We start from the raw sequence: 24702 nt of genomic DNA on the forward strand, positions 1-24702 counted from the left end.
GTTAAACACAGGGATGCAGAAGACTGGGCCGACCAGGAAACACCACGGCCAGGAAAGCAGGATCGGCACTTCTACTTCCTCAGGGGGCTGTGGAACTTCAGCATGTCCCCTCTGACCCTCACCAACTGTTCAAAAGCATCCTATCCATAACAGCAACCGCTCTGTCCATGACAGGAACGTGAGGAAAGTGGAAGGATATAGACATCGCGTTGGCAGAGGAAATTAGCTCAGCTGACCATTTGATTACTGATTTATTTGGTCTGGCATCACATTGTGGGCCGAAGGGCCTGTTTCTGTGCTGTACTGCTCTAAGTTTTATGTGACTGCAAGAAACTGTAGAATTCTGACAGACCCAGCACGTCACTTGTAGCCTCCTGTTCATGGACTCTGTCTACACTTCCCACTGGCCTCAGTAAAGCAGCCAGTGTAATCAAAGACCCCACCCACACCAGGCATTCTCTCTTCTCCCCTCTCCCATTGGGCAGAAGATACAAAGACTGAAATCACGTACCACCAAGCTGAAGGACAGCTTCTACGGCCTGTTATCAGACGATTGAACAACTCCCTATTGTGATAAAATAGGCTCTTGACCTCAGTCTACCTCATCGCATCCTTTACACCTCATTATCTACCTGCACTGCACTTTCTCTGTAACTGTAACACTTTATTCTGCATTCTGTTATTGTGTTACCTGAGGAGAGCTAAGGTACCGGTGACCCGTTTCCATCCAGGGGGTCAGGGTGGACATGGTGCAGGAATACAAATACCTGGGGATACGAATTGACAATAAACTGGACTGGTCAAAGAACACTGAGGCTGTCTACAAGAAGGGTCAGAGCCGTCTCTATTTCCTGAGGAGACTGAGGTCCTTTAACATCTGCCGGACACGATGCTGAGGATGTTCTACAAGTCTGTGGTGGCCAGTGCTATCATGTTTGCTGTTGTGTGCTGGGGCAGCAGGCTGAGGGTAGCAGACACCAACAGAATCAACAAACTCATTCGTAAGGCCAGTGATGTTGTGGGGATGGAACTGGACTCTCTGACGGTGGTGTCTGAAAAGAGGATGCTGTCCAAGTTGCATGCCATCTTGGTCAATGTCTCCTATCCACTACATAACGTACTGGTTGGGCACAGGAGTACATTCAGCCAGAGACTCATTCCACCGAGATGCAGCACAGAGCGTCATAGGAAGTCATTCCTGCCTGTGGCCATCAAACTTTACAACTCCTCCCTTGGAGGGTCAGATACCCTGAGCCAATAGGCTGGTCCTGGACTTATTTCATAATTTACTGGCATAATTTACATATTACTAGTTAACTATTTATGGTTCTATTACTATTTATTATTTATGGTGCAACTGTAACGAAAACCAATTTCCCCCGGGATCAATAAAGTATGACTATGACTACTATCTCAGTGCACTAATGATGAAGTGATCTGTATGTATAGCGTGTGGAAAAGGTGGTTTTTCATGGTACCACAGTGCATAAGGCAATAAAGATATACAAGTAGAGTTAGTAGACATGCTGGAAGCATGGTGACACTTGCCCCCCAGCGCATCCTCAGACTCAGTTGGTAAATTATATTTCCCTGTACCTGTCAAATAAAGCTATTCTTTAAATACCTTTAATATCCCAGTTTTTATATTATAGGCCTCAAATTAGAAATGCAGAATTAGAACCACTGGACATATATCACTGCCATATGTTGTGAAATCTATTCCCATGCAACAAATAAAGGCCAGACACCTTCCTGGCCAATCTTTCCACCGCTGTTGCCACCTTCCGGAAGCTGCCATGATGACTGTCACTGTTGGATTTGTTCAGAGAAGTTCTGGACTTCCCTGCCCTGGGGAAAAGAGTTTAGCCACTCACTCATCTCTGTCCCTCGAGATTCTAGACACCTCTATAACATCACCCCCTCAGCCTCCCACACTCCAAGGTTATTCATTTATTGTTATCATTTCTTTTTGGATTTGCACATTTATTGTCTTTTGCACACCAGTTGAATGCCCAGTTGGTGCATTCTTTCATCGATTCTACAATGGTTATTACAGGTGTCCCCCGCTTTTCGAACGTTCGCTTTACGAAACCTCACTGTTACAAAAGACCTACATTAGTACCCTGTTTTCGCTTTCAGAAGGTGTTTGAAGAGGTTTTGGCATCCCATGACAAAGAACTGATAGATGAAGAGCTGATGCAATTGGAAGAAGAAACCGAATGCAGTAGCGAACTGAACGTGAAGCAACTGCGTGAGATTTTCACTGCAATGATAAAGTACGACTTTAATTTTGAAAGGGTATGTAGGTTTAGGGGATATTTGCAAGATGGTTTGAGTCCTTACAAAGAACTGTATGATAGAAAAAAGCGTGAGGCTCAGCAGTCAAGCAAGCCTTCCACATCAGCCACAGCAGACGACGAACCTCGACCTTTGACATCGAGGCGGGCAGTCATAGGAGAAGATGAGCCGCCTGCTCTAATGGAAACAGGCGATGACGAGATGACACCCCAGTGTCCCACCACCCCAACCCCCAGACACGGACAGATACCGATTTGCGGAGAATGCAACGGTAGCCGGGAGGCACACAGCACATCTTTAAGAAAAAAGCTGAAATAAACATGCTAATTAATTACGTGTCAGGCAGCACCTAATTAATTAGCATGTTTGTTTCGGCTTTTTTCTTAAAGATATGCTGTGTGCTTCCCGGCTACCACTGCACTCCTGCATGCTTCACGGCAATGTATCGCTCAGCGGCCTGGAGAGTGGGGGCCACTGCACCACCCAACCTGTGACGACTCAGTTTAACACACCATCATCCGTGTGCTCGACGCTGTCTTCCCGATTCCAGTAAGTGATACTACACTGTACATATATTACTTGTACTTTATATAAGCTGTGTATTTTTACGTGTTGTTTGGTATGATTTGGCAGCTTCATAGCCTAAAGGTTACTGGAGAGCGCTTGCACAGTGTTTTTGCCAACAGCGCTTGCGTAAGATTTCCTGAATGCGCTTGCGTGAGATTTTTGCTACGGAGAACAGTTCAGTAACGATTGTGGAAAAGAATTTCTACTTTATATAGGCTGTGTATTCATCATATCATTCCTGCTTTTACTATATGTTAGTGTTATTTTAAGTTTTATATGTTATTTGGCATGACTTGGTAGGTTATTTTTGGGTCTGCGAACGCTCACAAAATTTTCCCATATAAATAAATGGTAATTGCTTCTTCGCTTTACGACATTTCGGCATACGAACCGTTTTATAGGAACGCCCTACCTTCAGATGGCGGAGGAAACCTGTATTCCATTATGGACTGTTGAGTATGCCCACAAGAAATTGAATCTCAGAGTTGTACATGGCAACATATATGATGGTAAATTTATCTTGAACTTTTAAGTTCAAGCTCGAAGTTGAAAGTAAATTTATTATCGAAGTATATACACGTCTCCACATACTGCCTTGAGATTCTTTTTCATCAGCGTTCACAGTAAATACAAAGAAACATAATAGAATCGATGAAAGACTGTACATGACAAGATTGCCAAAGGCAACAAACTGCAAATACAAAAACAAAACATTAATAATAAATAAGCAAGCCATAAATGTCAAGAACATAAGATGAAGAATTCTTGAAAGTGAGTCTGTAGATTGTGGGAACATTTCAATGATGGGGCAAGTGAAGTTGCATAAATTTATCCTTTTTGGTTCAGAACCTGATGGTTGAGGGGTAATAACTGTTCCTAAACCTGGTGGTGTGTTAGGCCATTCTGCTCCCAAGTCTAATGTCTTATGCTCTAATTTCAAATGTTCTTACCTCAATACATGATACCACCTTGTGTGAACCCTCAAAATGGCTTCCAAAAATCAAAATACCACATCCAACTCTTATCTCTTTTAGCAATCACATCCTCAAAGAATTCCTGCACAGTTGTTATTCCTGATTTTCCCTTCGTAAGTCCATGTTGGTTTCGGGCAATCCCATTTCAAGTTAATGTTGCAGCTCTATAAAACCCCAGTGAGATCACACTTGGAATATTGTGTTCAGTTCTGGTCACCTCATTATGAGATTATCTTCTCGAATAGAATATCTTCACAAGTAATAGTTTCTTTCACTTCCTGCTTTGCATTAGCTCCTTGCTTCTCTAAAATTACTGTCAGTTTTTGTTCAGGAACAATTCCAAAGTCCTTGGAAGACATTAGCCAGAGCATTCCTTATCTCTAAATATACCTCTGACAAAACTGGAGGATGTTAAACATTAGCTCCTTGGGATTTATCTGCTTTCAACACAAGAGATTCTACAGATGCTGGAAAACCAAAACAACACACACACACACTAAATGCTTCTGGAACCATTCCAGAATCTTGTGATCCTTGAAAGATCATTACTAAGGCCTCCACAATCTCTTCAGCCACCTCTTTCAGAACTCTGGGGTATATACCATCCAGCCCAGGTGACTCATCTACCTTCAGACCTGTCAGTTTCCCCAAGAACCTTCCACCTAGTAATGGTAACTTCACACACTTTGTGACCCCTGACACCTGGAACTTCCACCATACTGCTAGTATCTTTCACAGTGAAGACTGATGCAAAATACTTATTCAGTTCATCCGCCCGTTCCTTGTCCCCCATTAATACCTCTCCAGCATCACTTTCCAAAGTCCAATATCTATACTTGCCTCTCTTTTACACTTTATGTACCTCAAGAAACTTTTGGTATCCTTTTTAATATTATTGGTTAGCTTACCTTCATATTCCACCTTTCCCTTCTTAAAGACTTTTTAGTTGCCTTCTGTTGGTTTATAAACGCTTCTAAATCCTCTAACTTCCCACTAATGTATACTCTATTGTATGCGCTGTCTTTGGCTTTTATGTTTACTTCTCTTGTTAGCCACGGTTGTGTCATCTTACCTTTAGAATAATTTTTTCTCTTTGCAATGCATACACCCTGTGCCTTCTGAATTGCTTCCAGAAATTCCAGCCATTGCTGCTCTGCTGATCTCCCTGCCAGTGTTCTTTTCCAATCAATTCTGGCCAATTCCTTTCTTGTGCTTCTGTAATTCCCTTTAATCCACTGTAATACTGATACATCTGACCTTAGCTTCTCCTTCTCAAATTTCAGGGTGGATGCGATCATATTATGATCATTTTCCCCTAAGAGTTTTTCTGCCTTAAATTCTCTAATCAAGTCTGGTTCATTGTACAACACCCAATCCAGAATAGCCAATCCCCTAGTGGGCTCAACTATGAGCTGCTCTAAACAGCTGTTGGGTAGACATTCTAAAAATTTCCCCTCCTGGAATCCAGCACCAACATGATTTTCCCCATCTACCTGTATACTAAAGTCCCCCATGACTATTCTAACATTGCCCTCTTGGCCTGCATTTTCTATCTCCCGCTGTAACTTGTAGGCGACATCCTTACTACTGTTTGCAGGTCTGTATACAATTCCCATCAAGGTCTTTTTACCCTTGCAGTTCCTTAGGTCTATCCACAATGATTTGACACCTTCCGACCTTATGTCACCTCTTTCTAAGATGTAGTTGGGAAGATGTTGGAGTCTATTATTAAGGGTGAAATTTCAGGGTACTTGGAGTTACCTGACAAAGTAGGTCAGAGTCAGCATGGTTTACTGAAGGGAAAATCATGCCTGACATTACTGGAAAGATACTAACACAGATAGAAGATTGGCTGACTGGCAGGAGGCAAAGAGTGGGAATAAAGAGGGTCTTTTCTAGTTGGCTGCCAGTGATGAGTGGTGTTCTGAAGGGATCATAGTCATAGTCATATTTTATTGATCCCGGGGGAAATTGGTTTTCGTTACAGTTGCACCATAAATAATAAATAGTAATAGAACCATAAATAGTTAAATAGTAATATGTAAATTATGCAGTAAATTATGAAATAAGTCCAGGACCAGCCTATTGGTTCAGGGTGTCTGACCCTCCAAGGGAGGAGTTGTAAAGTTTGATGGCCACAGGCAGGAATGACTTCCTATGACGCTCTGTGCTGCATCTCAGAGGAATGAGCCTCTGGCTGAATGTACTCCTGTGCCCACCCAGTACATTATGATGGGAGATATTGACCAAGATGGCATGCAACTTGGACAGCATCCTCTTTTCAGACACCACCGTCAGAGAGTCCAGTTCCATCCCCACAACATCACTGGCCTTACGAATGAGTTTGTTGATTCTGTTGGTGTCTGCTACCCTCAGCCTGCTGCCCCAGCACACAACAGCAAACATGATGGTTGTTGGGACCACTTCTTTTCACATTGTATGCCAATGATTTGGATGAAGGAATTGATGGCTTTGCGGCCAAGTTTGCGGACAACACGAAGATGGGTGTAGGGGCAGGTTGGGCTGAGGACACAGTGTCTGCAGAAGGACTTAGACAGATTGGGGGACTAGGAAAACCAGTGGAAGATAGAATGCACTGCCCTGCATGGCATGATCATGCTCTTTTGCAGAGGGAATTAAGGTGTGGACTATTTTCTAAACGGGCAGAAAATTCAAAATTCAGAGGAGCAGAGGGACTTGGGAGTCCTTGTGCAGGATTCCTTAAAGGCTAACTTGCAGGTTGAGTCTGTGGAAAGGAAATCAACTGCAATGTTAGCATTCATTTTGAGAGGACTAGAGGAAAAAAAACAAGGATGTGGAACTGAGGCTTATAAGGCATTGGTCAGACCGCACTTTGAATATCGTGAGCAATTTTGAGACCCTTATACAAGAAAAGGTGTGCTGTCATTGGAGACGGTTAGGAGGAGGTTCATGAGAAAGATCCCAGGAATGGAAGGTTAACATATGAAGAGTGTTTGATGGCTCTGGACCTGTTCTCACTGGAGTTTAGAAGAATGGGGGGTGGGGGAGAATCTCACTGAAACCTATCAAATATTGAAGGTCTGGATAAAGTGGACCAGAGGGCACAGCCTCTGAATTGAGGGGTGTTTATTTCAAACAAAGATGAGGAGAAATTTCTTTAGTCACAGGGTGGTGAATCTGTGGAATTCATTGACACAGACGGCTACGGAGACCAAGTCATCGGGTTTATTTAAAGCGGAGGTTGATCAAGGCATTAAAGGTTACGGGGAAGGCAGGAGAATGGGGTTGAGATGGAAAATAAATCAGCCATGATGGGATGGTGAAGCAGACTCAATGGGCTGAATGGCCTAATTATGCTCCCATGTCTTATGGCCTTAAGCAGCCTCATGTACAGAACCCTATTGAAGACCTTCTGAAAGTCCAAGTAAACAACAGCCACTGACTCTCCTTTGGCCTATAATTTCCTTCCTTCTGTCTCCTTCCTTTGTTAAAGAGTGGAGTGACCCAATCACTGTGGTATGACATCCCCCCAATGGCATCCAAAGCAGTATAGTCATTATTCAGAGTAACAAATGTTACGCTCAGCTATATTGGCTCGTATTTATCTCGGGGAAACCCCGTTCGCCGCCCACCTGGTCTCCCAGTTACGTTGGTTGCTGTACAACTGCCACCTGATTCAGCTTCAAACATCAGTCATCAGCCAGCACACAATATACGTTTTACCAATTACACTTTATAGATATTACTAAATCTATGAGATTAATAGAAGTTCAATACAAAAAAGGAATGGAAAAGGCGCCAGGCTTATCAAAGTTCAATTTCTTCGTGCAAACATTGGAGCTCAGGGGCCTCTTCGGGACCACCCTGACCCCGTCGACTCGCGGCCCGGGACCACGCGGAGTGATCAACCTAAGCTTTCCCCGCACGTCCGTCATCCTCACGGTCTCTCGTCCGACTCCCCGCCAAAACCCCCCGGTTCCCAGTCATATAAGACACCCTATCACCCCCAGAAAGAATAGCATGGACACCCATTGGTTCAGTTACTCTGTTATCTGTTATAACTCAAACAAAGTGCTAGCTAGAGACTCTCTCAGCATTTAACATAACAAAGAAACCATTTTGATTAACATACGCGGTAACATAAAAGAAGAAACCCCTTACACAGCCGTAGGGGGACTCTGCACCCACAGCTGCCCCAATGTCCCTTTAGAATACTTTTTCATCTTTGAGATGTTTCTATCCTGCGCATTCTGAATGGCCCTCAGAAACCCCAGCCATAACTGTCCTGCCACCATCCCTGCTGGTGTCCCCTTCCAGTCAACCTCAGCCAGCTTCTCTCCTATGCCTATGTAGATCCCTTTACTCCACTCTACTAATGATACATCTGATTTCATCTTCTGCCTCTCAAACTGCAGAGTGAATTCCATCATATTATGATTATTGTACCCCCAAGGGTTCCTTTACCTTAAGCTCCCTAATCCAATCTGGTTCATTAAACGCCACCCAGTCCAGAATTGCCTCTCCCTTAGTGGGCTCATCACAAGCTGCTCTAAACAAAAAGCACCTTGTAGGCATTCTACAAATTTCCTTTCTTGGGATCCAGTACCAACCTGATTTTCTCAATCCACCTGCATACTGAAATCCCCCATGACTATCGTAACATTGCCCTTACTACTCGCCTTTTCTCTTTCCCGTCGAAATTGATATCCTGGTTACTGCTAACGCTCAAATTTCCAGAGGGAATGCGCCAGGCTGTACTCACAGTGCTTCGGCAGGTCAAACTGACTTCTTGGAGGACGTCTGGGGCCACTATGATGCTGCAGAGAGAGATTGGCCCGTGGTATGAGCAAAGGAGGACTCCGATGTCTGGCCTTAAGTTCGTCCAAGTTCGCTTTAGGTGTAGTGCTAAATGTAAGAACAGAAGGACTAAGTTATAATTCCCGGAAGGCGGGCAATGCTTCAAAAAACTCCAAAGAATGAATGAACAAAACATCAGAACCACAAAGCCACCCCGCCCCCACAAGCAGCAACAAATGGATCAACCCTCCCCCTCCCACCACTTGACCTGCAGAAGAACCCTCAACCCCCACCCCATACAAGCAATAGCAAAAGCCTTAATCAAACAGGCCTCAATCTGCAGTCCATCAAAAACTGCAGTCCGCAACCCAGCATTTCAGACAGGCAGTCTCTCTCCCTCACCCCCACTGAGGAAGGGAGAGATCACTCCTGCAACGAGGATGGAGACCAGCAACTCGCTGTTCACATGTTACAGAAATCTTCGATGTTCAACTGATAATGGTTCCTGTATGCAGCCATCCCATCGCACACTCCTTACGACCCAACGTTTGGCATCCCAGAGAGGGACCCGGGAGTACATGAATGTAGTTCCACAGGGACAGTACTGTGCACAAGCCTTAGGCACATATACATGTCTAGGGTGCCCAAGGCCTTTCCACATGTCAACGTGGAGCAGAGAGCGAGTTTGGGAGCAAAGGATGTTGAGTGAGGGTAGAGTGCCGTGGGAGGGGTGTGGAACAGGTGGCAGAGAAGGTGTGCCAAGGGTAGCGGGTGGTGCAGGTACAAGCACCCTGCCCTGAGACACCAGGCAGTATTATCTGATTCCAAACAATTGGTCTATTGATCATTACAGAACATCTCTCTGGTGCTTCCTGCTCCCCTTCCCCCTTTTCCCAACCATGATTCCCCTCTCCCTGTCCCCTTCCCACTCTCAGTCCACAATAGAGACTCATATCAGAACACGAAGAAATCTGCAGATGCTGGAAATTCAAGCAACACACATCAAAGTTGCTGGTGAACGCAGCAGGCCAGGCAGCATCACTAGGAAGAGGTACAGTCGACGTTTCGGGCCGAGACCCTTCGTCAGGACTAACTGAAAGAAGAGCTAGTAAGAGATTTTCCTAACTCTTCTTTCAGTTAGTCCTGACAAAGGGTCTCAGCCTGAAACGTCGACTGTACCTCTTCCCAGAGATGCTGTCTGGCCTGCTGCGTTCACCAGCAACTTTGATGTGTGTTGCTCATATCAGAATCAGGTTTTTCACCATTCAAACATCATGAATTTCTTTTTCAAAACACAGCAGCAGTACAGTGCAATACATAACATTACAACAGTACTGTACAAAAGTCTTAGGCAGCCTAATTACAGAAAAGTACCTTAGAATTTTGCACAGTACTGTATGACGAGTCCCACCCAGAGTCACCGGGCAAATACCCTCACTGGGATTTTTGGATGGAAGAAGCATGCATGCAATTAATGCAGCCCTTGCCTACAGCACTTCTCGTCAAAAATATCCTCAAGGGTGTTTTTGGAAGCTGTTCAGACAATGAGGATTTATTTCAAGATACTGACTAGAGTTCTTGTCAACTGGAAGGTAAAGATTTCTCCATATCTTCCCTTACAATGTGCAGTGAGTTGCAAATATCATGCAATTACCAGCAAACCACAAATTTCAAATGCCCAAAAAGATCAACGGTCCACCAAAATAATTCCCATTTCTTCTTTTGACTAGTTCCTCAAAAGTCACATGGGGGGAGGGGGAGGGAGGGGGAGAGGGAGGGGGAGGGTGAGGGTGAGGGTGAGGGGGAGGGGGAGGGGGAGAGGGAGGGGGAGAGGGTCTCCAAATGAGACTCCATATCCATTGTACTGGCTACAGACACTCCCCCTACCCCCCATCACACAGAATCCCCTCTCAGGGACCTTCTCCCCCACCACCCCCTGAATCCCCTCCCAAAGACCACAGACACTCACCCCCATCACTGACTTTCCCCACCCCCTGAACCCCCTCCCACAGACCACGGATACTCTCCCCCATCACTGACTCTCCCCACCCCCGAACCCCCTCCCACAGACCACGGATACTCTCCCCCACCACTGACTCTCCCCACCCCCGAACCCCCTCCCACAGACCACGGATACTCTCCCCCACCACTGACTCTCCCCACCCCCTGAACCCCCTCCCACAGACCACAGACACTCAACCCATCACTGACTCTCCCCACCCCCTGAACCCCCTCCCACAGACCACGGATACTCTCCCCCATCACTGACTCTCCCCACCCACTGAATCCCCTCCCACAGAACCTCACCCCCATCACAGACTCTCTGCACCCCCTGAACCCCCTCCCACAGACCACGGATACTCTCCCCCACCACTGACTCTCCCCACCCCCGAACCCCCTCCCACAGACCACGGATACGCTCCCCATCACTAGAAGACAGAACAGTACAGCAAAGGTACAGTCCGTTCAGCTCACAACCTCGGTGCCAAACACAACACCAAATTAAACTCAACCCTCTCTGCCCAGACATGAAACATGTCCCTCTGCTCCCAAAGTATTCACGTGTCTAACAGCTATTTAAACACTGCAGTTGTCTACACCTACATTTGTCAGCCTTTGCCTGTTTATAACAAGATTTCTGTAGAATTCTGTTGCATTTTCTCTTCTTGTAAATGCCTGCAAGAACAGTAGCGGGACACTGATCCTTTAATGTACGTGACAAATAAAACCAATCTCAGTTAAGAAATCGAATCTCAAGGTAGTAACATACGAGTCGTTTGATAATTAATTTAAACATTAAAAGTTAGCTGTATTTGTCACAAGTACATCGAAACAAACAGTGATGTGAGTTATTTGCATCAACAACCGTCACCGTGCCCACAACTCATTAACCCTACCCACGTCATTGGAATGTGGGAGGAAATCAGAAAGCCTGGCGGTCACGTGGTGAAAGTACAAACTCCTTACGCACGGCAGTGGGAGTCAAACCTGGGTCACTGGCGTTGTAAAGCGTTGCATTAACCACTACGATACCGTGCTACCCCGACTGTGCCTTGTTGCTCCAGACTGCAGCATCTGTGGTCTCGTGTCTCCCAAAGCATCGCAGAGTCAGTGGATTAATTCGACGCTGACCAATTAACTTACTAACCCGCGAGTCTTTGGAATGTGGGAGGAAACGGAAGCACCAGGAGAAAACGCAGAGTTACGAGGAAAACATGCTAACTCCTTCCAAACAGTGGTGGGAACTAAACCCCCAGCTTTCCATTGTTGGCGCTGTGAAGAGTTGCTCGAATTGCTACACTATTTGCCACCTTAAAAGTAAAATACACTTTCAACGTTAATTCTCTTCAGCATGTTACATTTATGCCGTGTCACTTCTGCCATCAGATTTCTGAACAGACAATAAACCCATGACTATTTCACCCTCTTTTTGCACTAATTATTTTATATATTGTATATACAAAATTAGCACAAATACATATAGTATTATATTCATCGTAACTTAGTGATTTTTATGAATTGCACTGCATTGTGGCCACGAAACAACACATTTCACAACATGTCGGTGACAGTAAACCTGATTCTCATTCTGATGTACCACAGAGAGCTTTCTAACTGGTTGCATCACCGTTTGCCAGCTCCATCACAGCCACTGGCCTCCCCAGCATCGTGAACAACTTCAAAAGGGGACACCTCAAACAGGCAGCATCCATCATCAAGGACGATGCGTACCACCAGCACACACCCTCCACTCATTACTACCATCAGGGAGGAGGTACAAGAGTCTGAAGACACACACCTTAGGAACAGATTATTCCGCTCCACCATCAGATTTCTGAATGGACAATCGGCCCAAGAACACAACCTCACTCTTCTGCCCTCTTTTCTGCACTACTTATTAATTTTATATACAGAACCATATTGACATTGGAGAGGGTGCAGAGAAGATTCACAAGAATGATTCCAGGAATGAAAGGGTTACCGTATGAGGAACGTCTGGCAGCTCTTGGGCTGTATTCCCTGGAGTTGCAACTGCAGCTCCTAACAAACCGCGTTAGGGAACTGGAGCAGGAGCTGGATGACCTCCGGATCATTCGGGAGAGTGAGGAGATTATAGATAGTAGCTTCAGGGAGGTAGTTACGCAAAAGGAGCAGAGCACAGGTAATTGGGTTACCATCAGGCGAGGGAAGGGGAAAGGACAGGCAGAGCAGGGTTCCCCTGTGGCCATTCCCCTCAACAACAAGTATACCGCATTGGATACTGTTGGGGGGGATGACTTACCTGGGACTAGCTGCAGCAGCCGGATCTCTGGCATTGAGTCTGGTTCTGCAGTGCAGAAGGGAGGGGGGAAGAAGAGGAGAGTGGTAGTGATAGGGGACTCGATAGTTAGAGGTACAGAAAGTAGGTTCTGTGGTTGTGACGGAGACTCCCGGATGGTTTGTTGCCTCCCGGGTGCCAGGGTCAGGGTTGTCTCTGATCGCGTGCACAGCATTCTGAAGTGGGAGGGTGGTCAGCCTGATGTCATGGTACACATCGGTACCAATGACATAGCAAGGAAGAGTGAGGAGGTCCTGGAGAGTGAGTATAGAGAGCTTGGTAGGAAGTTAAAAAGCAGGACCTCGAGGGTGGTAATCTCAGGATTGCTACCTGTGCCATGTGCCAGTGAGGGCAAGAATAGGATGCTCTGGTGGATGAACACGTGGCTGAGGAACTGGTGTAAGGGGCAGGGTTTCAGATTTCAGATTTCAGATTTCAGGATCATTGGGACCTCTTCTGGGGCAGGTGGGACCTTTACAAGAGAGACGAGTTACACCCGAACTACAAGGGGACCAATATCCTTGCAGGGAGGTTTGTTAGTGCTGTTGGGAGGGGGGAGGGTTTAAACTAGATTTGCAGGGGGATGGGAACCAGAGTGCCAGAGCAGATAATAGAGCAGGGGTGAAAATAAATGTTAAAAGTTCAGGCAAAGTCACAAATAGATGGGTTGTGTATGGTGGTAATAATGTTTTGAGGTGTGTCTATTTCAATGCAAGGAGTATTGTGGGGAAGGCTAACGAGCTGCGGGCGTGGATTGACACATGGAATTACGACATTATAGCCATTAGTGAAACTTGGCTACAGGAGGGGCAGGACTGGCAGTAAGACCTTTGACAAGGTCCCAAATGGGAGGTTAGTTAGGAAGATTCAGTTGCTAGGTATACATGGAGAGGTGGTAAATTGGATTAGACATTGGCTCGATGGAAGAAGCCAAAGAGTGGTAGTAGAGAATTGCCTCTACGAGTGGAGGCCTGTGACTAGTGGTGTGCCACAGGGATCAGTGCTGGGTCCATTGTTATTTGTCATCTATATCAATGATCTGGATGATAATGTGGTAAATTGGATCAGCAGATTTGCTGATGATACAAAATTGGAGGTGTAGTGGACAGTGAGGAAGGATTTCAAAGCCTGCAGAGGGATTTGGACCAGCTGGAAAAGTGGGCTGAAAAATGGCAGATGGAGTTTAATACTGACAAGTGTGAGGTATTGCACTTCAGAAGGACAAACCAAGGTAGAACATACAGGGTTAATGGTAAGGCACTGAGGAGTGCAGTGGAACAGAGGGATCTGGGAATACAGATACAAAATTCCCTAAAAGTGGCATCACAGGTAGATAGGGTCGTAAAGAGAGCTTTTGGTACATTGGCCTTTATAAATTAAAGTACTGCGTATAAGAGTTGGAATGTTATGGTGAGATTGTATAAGGCATTGGTGAGGCCGAATTTGGAGTATTGTGTATGGTTTTGGTCACCAAATTACAGGAAGGATATAAATAAGGTTGAAAGAGTGCAGAGAAGGTTTACAAGGATGTTGCCAGGACTTGAGAAACTCAGTTACAGAGAAAGGTTGAATAGGTTAGGACTTTATTCCCTGAAGCGTAGGAGAATGAGGGGAGATTTGATAGAGGTATATAAAATTATGATGGGTATAGATAGAGCAGTGGTCCCCAACCACCGGGCCGCAAAGCATGAGCTACCGAGCTGCGAGGAAACGATAGGATTTGATGATATGAGTCAGTTGCACCTTTCCTCATTCCCTGTCACGCACTGTTGAACTTGAACATAGGGTTGCCAACTGTCCCATATTAGCCGGGACATCCCGTATATTGGGCTAAATTGGTTTGCCCCATACGGGACCACCCTTGTCCCGTATTTCCCCCGCTAAGGTAGAGCGTTCCTATGAAACCATTTGTAAGCCAAAATGGCGTAAAGCGAAGAAGCAATTACCATTAATTTATATGGGAAAATTTTTTGAGCGTTCCCAGACCCAAAAAATAACCTACCAAATCATACCAAATTACACATAAAACCCAAAATAATACTAACATATAGTAGAAGCAGGAATTATATGACAAGTACACAGCTTATATAAAGTAGAAATAATGTATGTACAGTGTAGTTTCACTTAACAAAATTGGGAAGATTAAGCCAAAACCTGCGCAAGGCTTCATGATTACGGTAGTCTTTCCCGGGGCAAGCACAAGTGTCCGGTATTTGACTGCTACTTTTGTCCCTCATTTGAGAGTGAGAAAGTTGGCAACCCTACTTGAACACCTCCCCCCGACCCCGGTCGGCCGGTCTGCAAGAATATTGTCAATATTAAACCTGTACTCCGTGCAAAAAGTCGACGTGCCAAAGTTGTTTCCCATGATGGGGGAGTCTAGTACGAGAGGGCATGACCTAAGGATTGAAGGGCGCCCATTCAGAACAGAAATGCAAAGAAATTTTTTTAGCCAGAGGGTGGTGAATCTATGGAATTTGTTGCCACGGGCAGCAGTGGATGCCAAGTCATTGGGTGTATTTAAGGCAGAGATTGATAGGTTCTTGATTAACCAGGGCATCAAAGGATATGGGGAGAAGGCAGGGGAATGGGGATGACTAGAAGAATTGGATCAGTCCACGATTGAATGGCGGAGCAGACTCGATGGGCCGAATGGCCTACTTCTGCTCCTACATCTTATTGTAGCTTATAGCAATTTTTACAATTTGCACTGTACTGCAAAACAACCCATTTCACAACATACCTCAGTGATAATAAACTGATTCTGACTGTGACCATCTCCCCCGTCGGGCACCCACCACTCTCCATACTAAACAAAACTTGCCCTGCACATCATACTTGAATGTTCCCTTCTCACCTTCAGCACAAGTACTCCAACACTCAATATCTTAACCCTGGGATACCAATTAATCCAGTTACCTGTGGACCTTTGGAATGTCAATGCTCCGGGTTTCCTCCCTCATTCCAAAACCATACAGGTTAATGGGTTAATTGGTCACATGGAGGTGACTAGGCAATGTAGATTCGTTGGGCGGAAAGAGCCTGTTAACACACCATATCTCCAAAATAAATACTGGCTGCGTGCCCCGTCTCCGCCTCTCAGAACATTATAAACTTCTGTAAGTCTCAAAGTGGATTCATTATCAAAGTACATGTTCTGTATACAACCTTGAGATGCGTCCCCTTACAGGCAGCCACAAAACAAAGAAACACAATTGAACCCATTAAAAAAAAGCCCACACAGCAAAGACTTTCAAACATCCAACTTGTGAAAAAAAGAATAAATCATCCGAACAATTAAAAACTATACGAATAGCACACAGAACATGAACCGCAGAGTCCCTGAGAGTGAGTCCGGGGCCACAGAGCCCGTTCCGTGCTGAGGTGAGTGAAGCTGGTGCAGGCGACTGAGGGCTGCAGGGAATGCTCTCCTCGCTGGGAGAGAGCCTGGCTGAGACACCAAGGTGCTGGGGTGTGCCCTGTAGTTTAGATGGCCTCTGGATCAAGGGCTCTTTTGTGGCTTCTGCTTAGGCTCTCATGTTGGGGGGGGGGGTCGGTAATCCTGATGGCGCAGAAGATGGGGAGGGGGTCAATGCTTTTTCTGGTGCAGGAGGGGCAAGACGGGAGGGGTCAATACTTTTGTTGCTGCTTGTGCAAAGGGTGGGGGGGATAGGAGAGGAACGATGTTTCTATCATTTATTCTATGTGGTTTCCTGCTTCATTGATGTCTGTGAAGAGTACGAGTTTCAGGTTGTGTATATATATTTACCCAGAGCTGAAAAGGGTCAGGAAGTCAGTCTGACCTCATTGGAACAAGGATCAACTTTTTTTTTTTGGCATGTGTCTGCGTGCGTGCGAGTCTGTGCGTCTGCGTGCGTCCGTGATGACATCTTTTTCATGGCTTTTACAAGGCGCGGAGCGAGACAGAGAGACTGTGTGGCGCGCCACTCCTCACAGACATTTTTGCAGTATTTTCCCTTTATTTTATGAGGTCAAGTTGCGATCTCGACACTCAACCCGGCACGGATGGAAAGTGTACTCGGGAGCGGACCCGACTAGTTTCGAACCCGGGAACCCCCGCTCCCGGGTCCGGCGCCAATGTCGTTGCGCCACCGGCCGGCCCAGGAACACGGATCAACTTTATTCACCAGATACACTTACACGGATTGGGAATTTGGTGGTCCACCAACTCTGGTGTGTTGGTCAGGGCGTGACATGCTACAAAAACATTCAACAATTATAAAGAATAAAGAAAGTCATATACAAATACAAGAAGCTAATAAAGTTTCGTGCTTAAAGGATGGAATTCATTGCATCAGAGGCCAAGTCATTGGGTATTTAAAGTGGAGGTTGATAGCTACTTGATTAGTCAGACTCTCAAAGGTTACAGGGAAAAGGCAGGAAAATGGGGTTGAGAAGGATAAGAAATCAGCCATGATCAAAGGGCAGAGACCCAGTGAGCTGAATTGCCTAATTCTCCTATCTCTTAATGCTCTTAGGCTGTGGAATAAAATGTGCATAAAAACAAACACCAGCAAGTGTTTACAATGACACCAGCATTATGAAAAGTGGTTTAAAGTGTTTACAGTGCAGTACAATTCCAGGGTGGTTATAGATGAGAGATGCGGTTTGTTCAGATTTACTAGCTGGGGGAAGAAATTTTGAACAGTGAAGTTTTTGTTTTAAAAGCTTTCCAGAGGGGGCTTTCGGCAAGGGCAGTTTGTAGGGCTGGGTTGTAGGGGTCTCTTCTTGCTGCTGCCACCATCAGAAAGAAAGTACAGGAGCCTTAAGACACACACCACCAAGTTCAGGAACAATTATTACCATTTAATCATCAGGCCCCTTCTCAAACAAATATGGCCAACTTCACTCACGCCAACTGATTCCCCAACCACTTCCAAGAACTCTACTGTTATGTTTTGTAACTTCAAGATATTGCACCAACTCAAGTTAAAACACGGGGTCCGAAATGCGGGTCTAACTTCAAGTTTACTTTAAGTAAAGAACACATATATCATGTGGTAACAGGATCACGTATGTAATTGACTTATTTTAACGTACAACCTGTAATTAATTATTTAAACAAGAATGCTTAATCAATACACACACACACAAAGATCACTGAAATATTATTGGAAAATTAAATACACATCTACAACAGGTTTCAATACTATGCATCATATTGCTTCTCTTTTAGTATTTGCACAATTTGTCATCTTTTGCACATCAGTTGCCTGTCTCGGTTTGTGTGTGGTTTGTCACTGACTCTATTGCTTTTCTTTGTATTTACAGTGAATGCCCACAAGAAAATGAATCTCGGGGTTGTATATGGTGACACGTACTTTGATAATAAATTGACTTTGAACTGTGACAAGTGGTTCACGTGCAACTTGGAACCATTTGCAACACCAGACGTCTGCTTGTTTGTCTAATGTCAAAGATTCTACAAAAATAGAGACGAAGGCATACAGTTCTATAAACCTTCCTGTGTTCCAGTCAGGGTGGGGGATTTAACGGCGCAAGCCGCCACTCAGGGACAGAGGGCGGACAATAGCTCGTCACTGCTCTGCAATTGTACACAGTGAGGCCTCACACCCCCAGCAGTTGTCACAGCTAGTCACCGTCAGAGGGAAACAGGAAGGCATGCAAGAGATAGGGCGGAAAACAGAGAAATTACATGAGGAGAGAGAACGCTGGAATCTCAGGGGTGCATCCGAAGGAACAGGACCTCACCTGAATAAACAGGCCTGCAGCTCTGTCACAGCCCCCCTCCAAGCCCGGCCCTGCTGATGGATCAGGTGTTCAGGCTGCCTGTGAACTGGAACCACAGGCCCACAGCCACCACACTTCCCGGTTGCACAGCTCACTTTGATCTTTGCTTGCACACCTCCCCCTTGGCTCTTCACCAGCTGGCAAGGGCTTCAGAATATCCTGAGTTGGGAGAGATGTTGATGGAGATACGCCCTGTCCCAACAGGGCAAAGTGCATTTGTGCTCCAGGCGGTTGAACTCCGCCGTAGACAGTCCCAAGCCCGGGCTATGAAAGGAGGAGGGTTGTACATGGGGCTAGCAACCACCATCCCATAAAAACCCAGAGCCACAGAAACACCAGCAGGATCTCCAAAGACCTCACCCCTGGGAGAGGAAGGATCTTCAATGAGCTACACCTGGGGATAAATTGAGGGACTGGCCCACGACAGAGGAGGCTGGCGAACTGCTGTCGGCGGCCTGTGCCCCAGTAGGGGTGATGGGCTCAAGTAAGTAGAGGCGGTTTGTAGTCAGACCCTTCAGACTACCACGTTCAATCTGTCCGTAAAGGACAACCAGGGAAAGCAGTCGCCAGGTTTTCAACAGAAGCATTGCCGTTTAGTTCAGGCAACAAAAGTGAGGGAAACACTGGTATCTCAGCAGGTGCGGTAGCATCGGTGAAAACGAATAAACAATCGACGTTTCATGAACACAAGAGATTCTGCAGATGCTTGAAATGCAGAGTCACACACACAAAACGCTGGAGGGATGCAGCAGGTCGGGCAGCATCTATGGAGGGGAATAAACAGTCGACACTTTGGGCTGAGGCGCATCTTCAGGACTGGAAAGAAAGCCAGGAGAAGCCAGATTAAAAAGGTGGGAGGAGGAGGGGGAGGGAGAGGAGGGAGGACCTGGCTTCACCTATCACCTTCCACCTTGTCCTCCTTCCCTCCCCTCCCACACTTCTTTTATTCTGACGTCTTCCAACCCAGAACATTGATTGTTTATTCCCCTCTGTAGATGCTGCCTGACCTGCTGAGTTCCTCCCGCATTTTGTGTGTGTTCTGGATTTGCAGAATCTGCAGAATCTTGTGTGTTTAAAACTAGTATCTATGGTTCTCTTCTGGTAACTTCAGAAACAAACATACCAAAATAGACACTGTTAGAGCAATTTTTAGGGGTTAGCACTTGCAGCAATTAACTTATCTGAAGGTTGGTCAGTTTCGAATATGAACTGAGGATTAAGTTTAAAATGCAGCTCAGGACGGTAAAAACGCAGACCAGGAAACAGGCGCGTAACTGATTGGTTCCAATCACCATCCCACTACATGGATACAACAGTAATTAACATTTATTGTGGGTGTGATGGTGGGACGATCCAGGCATTCAAAACTGTTACATGTAGCTGAAAGGAAGCAGTGTAAACACGGATTTGTTTGAAATGTCGTGAATTCTTCTTGGATCTTCAGCACATAAAGTGTTGTGTGGTGCTAGGCCAAGCAGAACTCTCTTCGAAAAGGTCTCTCTTTCTTTCCCCTCTTCGTGACTCTAAAGGCTATCAGCTTATTTGTGATATTTGTGATATTTTGTACTTCTCTCCGATTACTTCATTTGTTCAACTCCAGATGCATTCTATGAACCCTTAACAGCCAACGGTCAACTGAGAGGGTAGCCAATCTGCACTGAGGCAAGCCAACGGGCGGGGGAGCACTATATAAACTCCAGCACTCCCAGACAGAAACACCTCCACTAGTGATGAAACGTCTGCAAGCTATTTGCCAAGCTCGGCAAACAATGCAACATGGCAACTGCAAGTTCCGAATCTTCAGCCGAGAGAAATGTATTCATTTACAGATACAGTTTGGTAACTTCAGAAGGCACTGGTCAGACCGCACTTGGAGTTTTGGGTCCCCTGTCAATGAAAGGATGTGCTGGCGTTGGAGAGGGCCTAGAAGAGTCTCACAAGAATGATTCTGGAAATGAAAGGATTTATGTATGAGGAGTGTTTGATGATTCTGGCCCTGTACTCTCTGGAGCTTAGAAGAATGAGGGAGGATCTCATTGAAAGGGCTAGGTAGAGTGGATGTGGCGAGAGTGCTTCCTATAATAGAGAAGTTTAGAACCAGAGGACACGGCCTCAGAATAGAAGGACAACCATTTAGAACAGAGATTAGGAGGAATTTCTTTAGCCACAGGACGGTGAATCTGTGGAATTCATTGCCACAGATGGTTGTGGAGGCCAGGTCATTGGGTATATTTAAAGTGGAGGCTGATAGGTTCTTGGTTAGTCAAGACATCAGAGGTTACAGGGAGAAGCGGGATAATAAATCAACCATGACAGAATGGTGAAGCAAACTATGAGCCTAATTTTGCTCCCATATCTTATGGTCATCAAATAGCACCTCCAACATCTTAGAAGTTTTATGTAGATTCCGTATGTCATCTAAAACTTTGACAACCTTCTATACATGCACGTAGAAAGTATTCTAGCTGCCATAGCCTAGCATGTAAACACCAATACCCAGGAATGGAAAAAGCTACATAAAGTGATGGATGCAGCCCAGTTCATCACGGGTAATGCCCTCCCCACCATTGAGCACATTTACAAGGAGCACTGCCACAAGGAAGCAGCATCCGTCATCAAGGACCCTCAACATCCAGGCCATGCTCCCTTCTCACTGCTACCACAGGGCAGGAGGTACAGGAGCCTCAGGACCCAGACCACCAGGGTGTGCACATTGATTGTATTTCTTTATTTTCCCGTGAATGCCTGCAGGAAAATGAATCTCAGGGTAGTACACGATGACAAATATACCCATAGATAATAAATTTACTTTGACCTTAAACCTATTGTATTGTTAGAATCGTAGAAAGATCTAGCAGAGAAGTGCTTCAGTCAAATTTACTTTGACTAAAGCAGACCCTTCAGCCCATCTTGTTCATACTAGTTCAAAGTATATACAAATTATAAAACCTTGAGCTTTGTCTCCTTACAGACAGCCACAAAACAAGAAACCCAAAAGAACCCATTAAAAGACCAACAAACACCTAATGTGCAGAGAGAGAAGAGAAACAATAAAAGCAACAATATTCAGAATGAAACTGGGTATCAGGCATCCAGCTCTGTGTCCATGCCTTGGCAGTTAGTTCCTCAGGAGGCTGAAGAAATTCAGCACATTCCCTTTGGCCCTCAATCAACACACACAAATGCTGAAGGGACTCGGGTCAAGCAGGTCATTCATGAGGAAGTGGGGCACATGCCAGACCTTCAGAACATCCAATTCTTTTTTTAAGTTTCCAATCCTGATGAAGGGTCTCAGCCCAAAACATCCACTGTTTATTCTCCTCCATTCTGCTGCCTGATCTGCTGAGTTCCTCCAACATTTTGTGTGTGTTATGTTAATCTGTCTTTTTACTTAATCACTTTAGTTCTACCTCAGCATACTTACTGATCGGTATGGATGGCATACAAGCAAAAGCTGTTCATTGTACTTGTTTGCTTCTGTTATTATTTTACCTTGTTCAACCTCGATGCACTGGGTAAATAATTGACATGTATAAACAGTTTGCAAGACAAACTTTCTACATATCGGTACATGTGACGACAATAAACATATTTTCCAAGTGTTACTCCCAGATCCCTGCCGTTCACTGTGACCAGATCTACTTACACCATACTCCAAATTTGGCCTCACCAATATCGTATACAACTTCAGCATTAAATCCTGTTGCTTTGGGATCAGGACACATCACTTGACCCTTGAACCAAAACTTTTGCAACATGCTGAGTGTGTCTGCCCTCACCACCTCCTCAGGCAGTGCAGCCTAGAACAATACAGTACAGGCCATTCAACCCAGAATGTTGTGCTGACCCTTTAACCTACTCCAAGAGCAATCTAATCCTTCCTCCTACAGAGCCTCCATTTTTCTATCATCCATTTACCTATCCAAGAGTCTCTTAAATGCCCCTAATTATCTGCCACTACTACCCCTAGCAGGGCATTCCATGCACTCACCACTCTGTAAAAATTCTGCCTCTGACTTCCCTCCATTAACCTTAAAATTATGCCCTTCATATTAGCCATTTCTGCCCTGGGAAAAAGTCTCTGGCTGTCCACTCAATCTATGCCTCTTATCATCATGTACACCTCTATCAAGTCACCTCCCATCCTCAACGCCAGAAAGAAAAGCCCTAGCTCACTCAAACTACCCTCAAAAGACATGGTCTCTAATCCAGGCTCCTTCCAAGTAAGTCTCCTCCGCGCCCTCTCTAAAGCAGTGGTCCCCAACCACCGGGCCGCAAAGCATGAGCTACCGGGCTGCGAGGAAACGATATGATTTGACGATATGAAACGATACGAGTCAGCTGCACCTTTCCCCATTCCCTGGCACGCACTGTTGAACTTGAAATAACCTACCAAATCATACCAAGTAACACATAAAACCTAAAATAACGCTAACATATAGTAAAAGCAGGAATGATATGATAAATACACAGCCTAAAGTAGAAATAATGCATGTACAGTGTAGTTTCACTTAACAGAATCGGGAAGATTAGCCAAAACCAATTTGTAGAAAAGAAATCGGCACGTACACGCATGCGCACATCACGTATGTGCACGTCACGTATGCGCATGTCACGTATGCGCACGTCACGTATGCGCACACAGGTGCCTGCGCAAGGCTTCATGGTCACGGTAGTCTTTCTCGGGGTAAACACAAGTGTCCCGTATTTGACTGCTACTTTTGTCCCTTATTTGGGAGTGAGGAGTGAGAAATGAGCAAGTGGACAACCCTATTTGAACACCCCTCCCCCCACCCGCCAGCCGGTCTGCAGTGCAAAAAAGGTTGGGGACCCCTGCACTATAGCTTCCACATCCTTCCTAAAGTGAGGAAGGAGGGAAGCCTAAGGGAAAAAAGTCCTCGTCTGATCCCCTCTAAACCTCTCCAAGAAACTGCACAAAGTTGTGGACACAGCTCCGTCCATCATGTTACAGGAAACTAAGTTCAACTTAATAGAACAGTAGCTTCCAGTTCCCTTCCAAGAACGCTGTCTACGCTTCTTGCTGCCCCAGTAAAGCGACCAACAAAGTACAAAATGCTGAAGGAACTCAGCAGGTCAGGCAACACCTGCGGAAAAGAATAAAAAGTCAACATTTCGGGCCGAGACCCTTCGCCAGTCCTGAAGGATCTCGACCCAGGACGTTGGCTGTTTACTCTTCTCCATAGACGCTGCCTGACCTGCTGAGTTCCTCTCCAGCACCTTGTGTGTGATGCTTTGGATTTGCAGCATCTGCCGACTTTCTAATGCTTGCAACAGTATCAAAGATCCCACCCACCCACCACGGACATTCTCTCTTTCTGAAAGCAAGTACCACCAGGTTCAAGGACAGCTTCGTATCCATTCTAATAACTATCGAGTGGTCCCCTAGTGCGAAGGAGGACTATGTGGGAGGGAATAGACAGATAGTTCTTGGAGTAGGTTAAAAGATCACCACAATATTGTGGGTTGCAGGGCATGTACTGTTCTATGCTCTTGTCATTGCCGATAACTAGACTCAGAACACACACACACACACTTAGTCCTCGATCGTGCCTTATTTTACTTGTCCAGGAGGGCAGCAGCATGGCCCCGTCACTCACACTGCTCTGAAGTCTGAGCACACCTCTATTTTTATACAAACTTTGGCTCAGTTACAGTTATTGAATATCTGGTAAACTGTTATGTTTGAGTTCCTCACTTGCAAGATCAATCACCATTCACAATGGAGGTGTTAAAAGACTTGAGGAACTACTAAGCTGACAGTTGATGATTTGGACGATGCCCAAATCTGCAGGCGATACAAAGATAGGTGGAGGGCAGGCAGAGTTGATGCCGCAGAAGGATTTAAAGATTAGGGGAGTAGGTGGGAAACAGTTTCAGGAAGTGTACGGTCATGCACTTTTGTAGAAGAACTAAAAGCCAAAAATCCAAGGTGTAAAGGGACTTGGGAGCCCTCATGCAGGATTCCACATAGGT

General features: G+C 45.5%; 1 protein-coding gene across 8 annotated transcripts in view; it reads right to left on the reverse strand.

Moving 5' to 3' along the window:
- The window catches only part of LOC134349807 (arf-GAP with Rho-GAP domain, ANK repeat and PH domain-containing protein 1-like), a 310918-nt gene that overhangs the window by 129720 nt on the left and 156496 nt on the right, over positions 1-24702 (reverse strand). For 7 of the 8 annotated variants that reach the window (XM_063054705.1, XM_063054704.1, XM_063054701.1 and 4 more), the window contains one exon: positions 8584-8726. In XM_063054705.1, coding sequence (XP_062910775.1) covers positions 8584-8726 — 143 coding nt within the window. Of the gene's footprint in view, positions 1-8583; positions 8727-18669; positions 18795-24702 lie in introns of those variants that run through there. The other variant, XM_063054706.1, reaches the window with a different exon arrangement.

Source organism: Mobula hypostoma, chromosome 7 (assembly GCF_963921235.1).
Source record: "Mobula hypostoma chromosome 7, sMobHyp1.1, whole genome shotgun sequence".
Lineage (NCBI taxonomy): Eukaryota > Metazoa > Chordata > Chondrichthyes > Myliobatiformes > Myliobatidae > Mobula > Mobula hypostoma.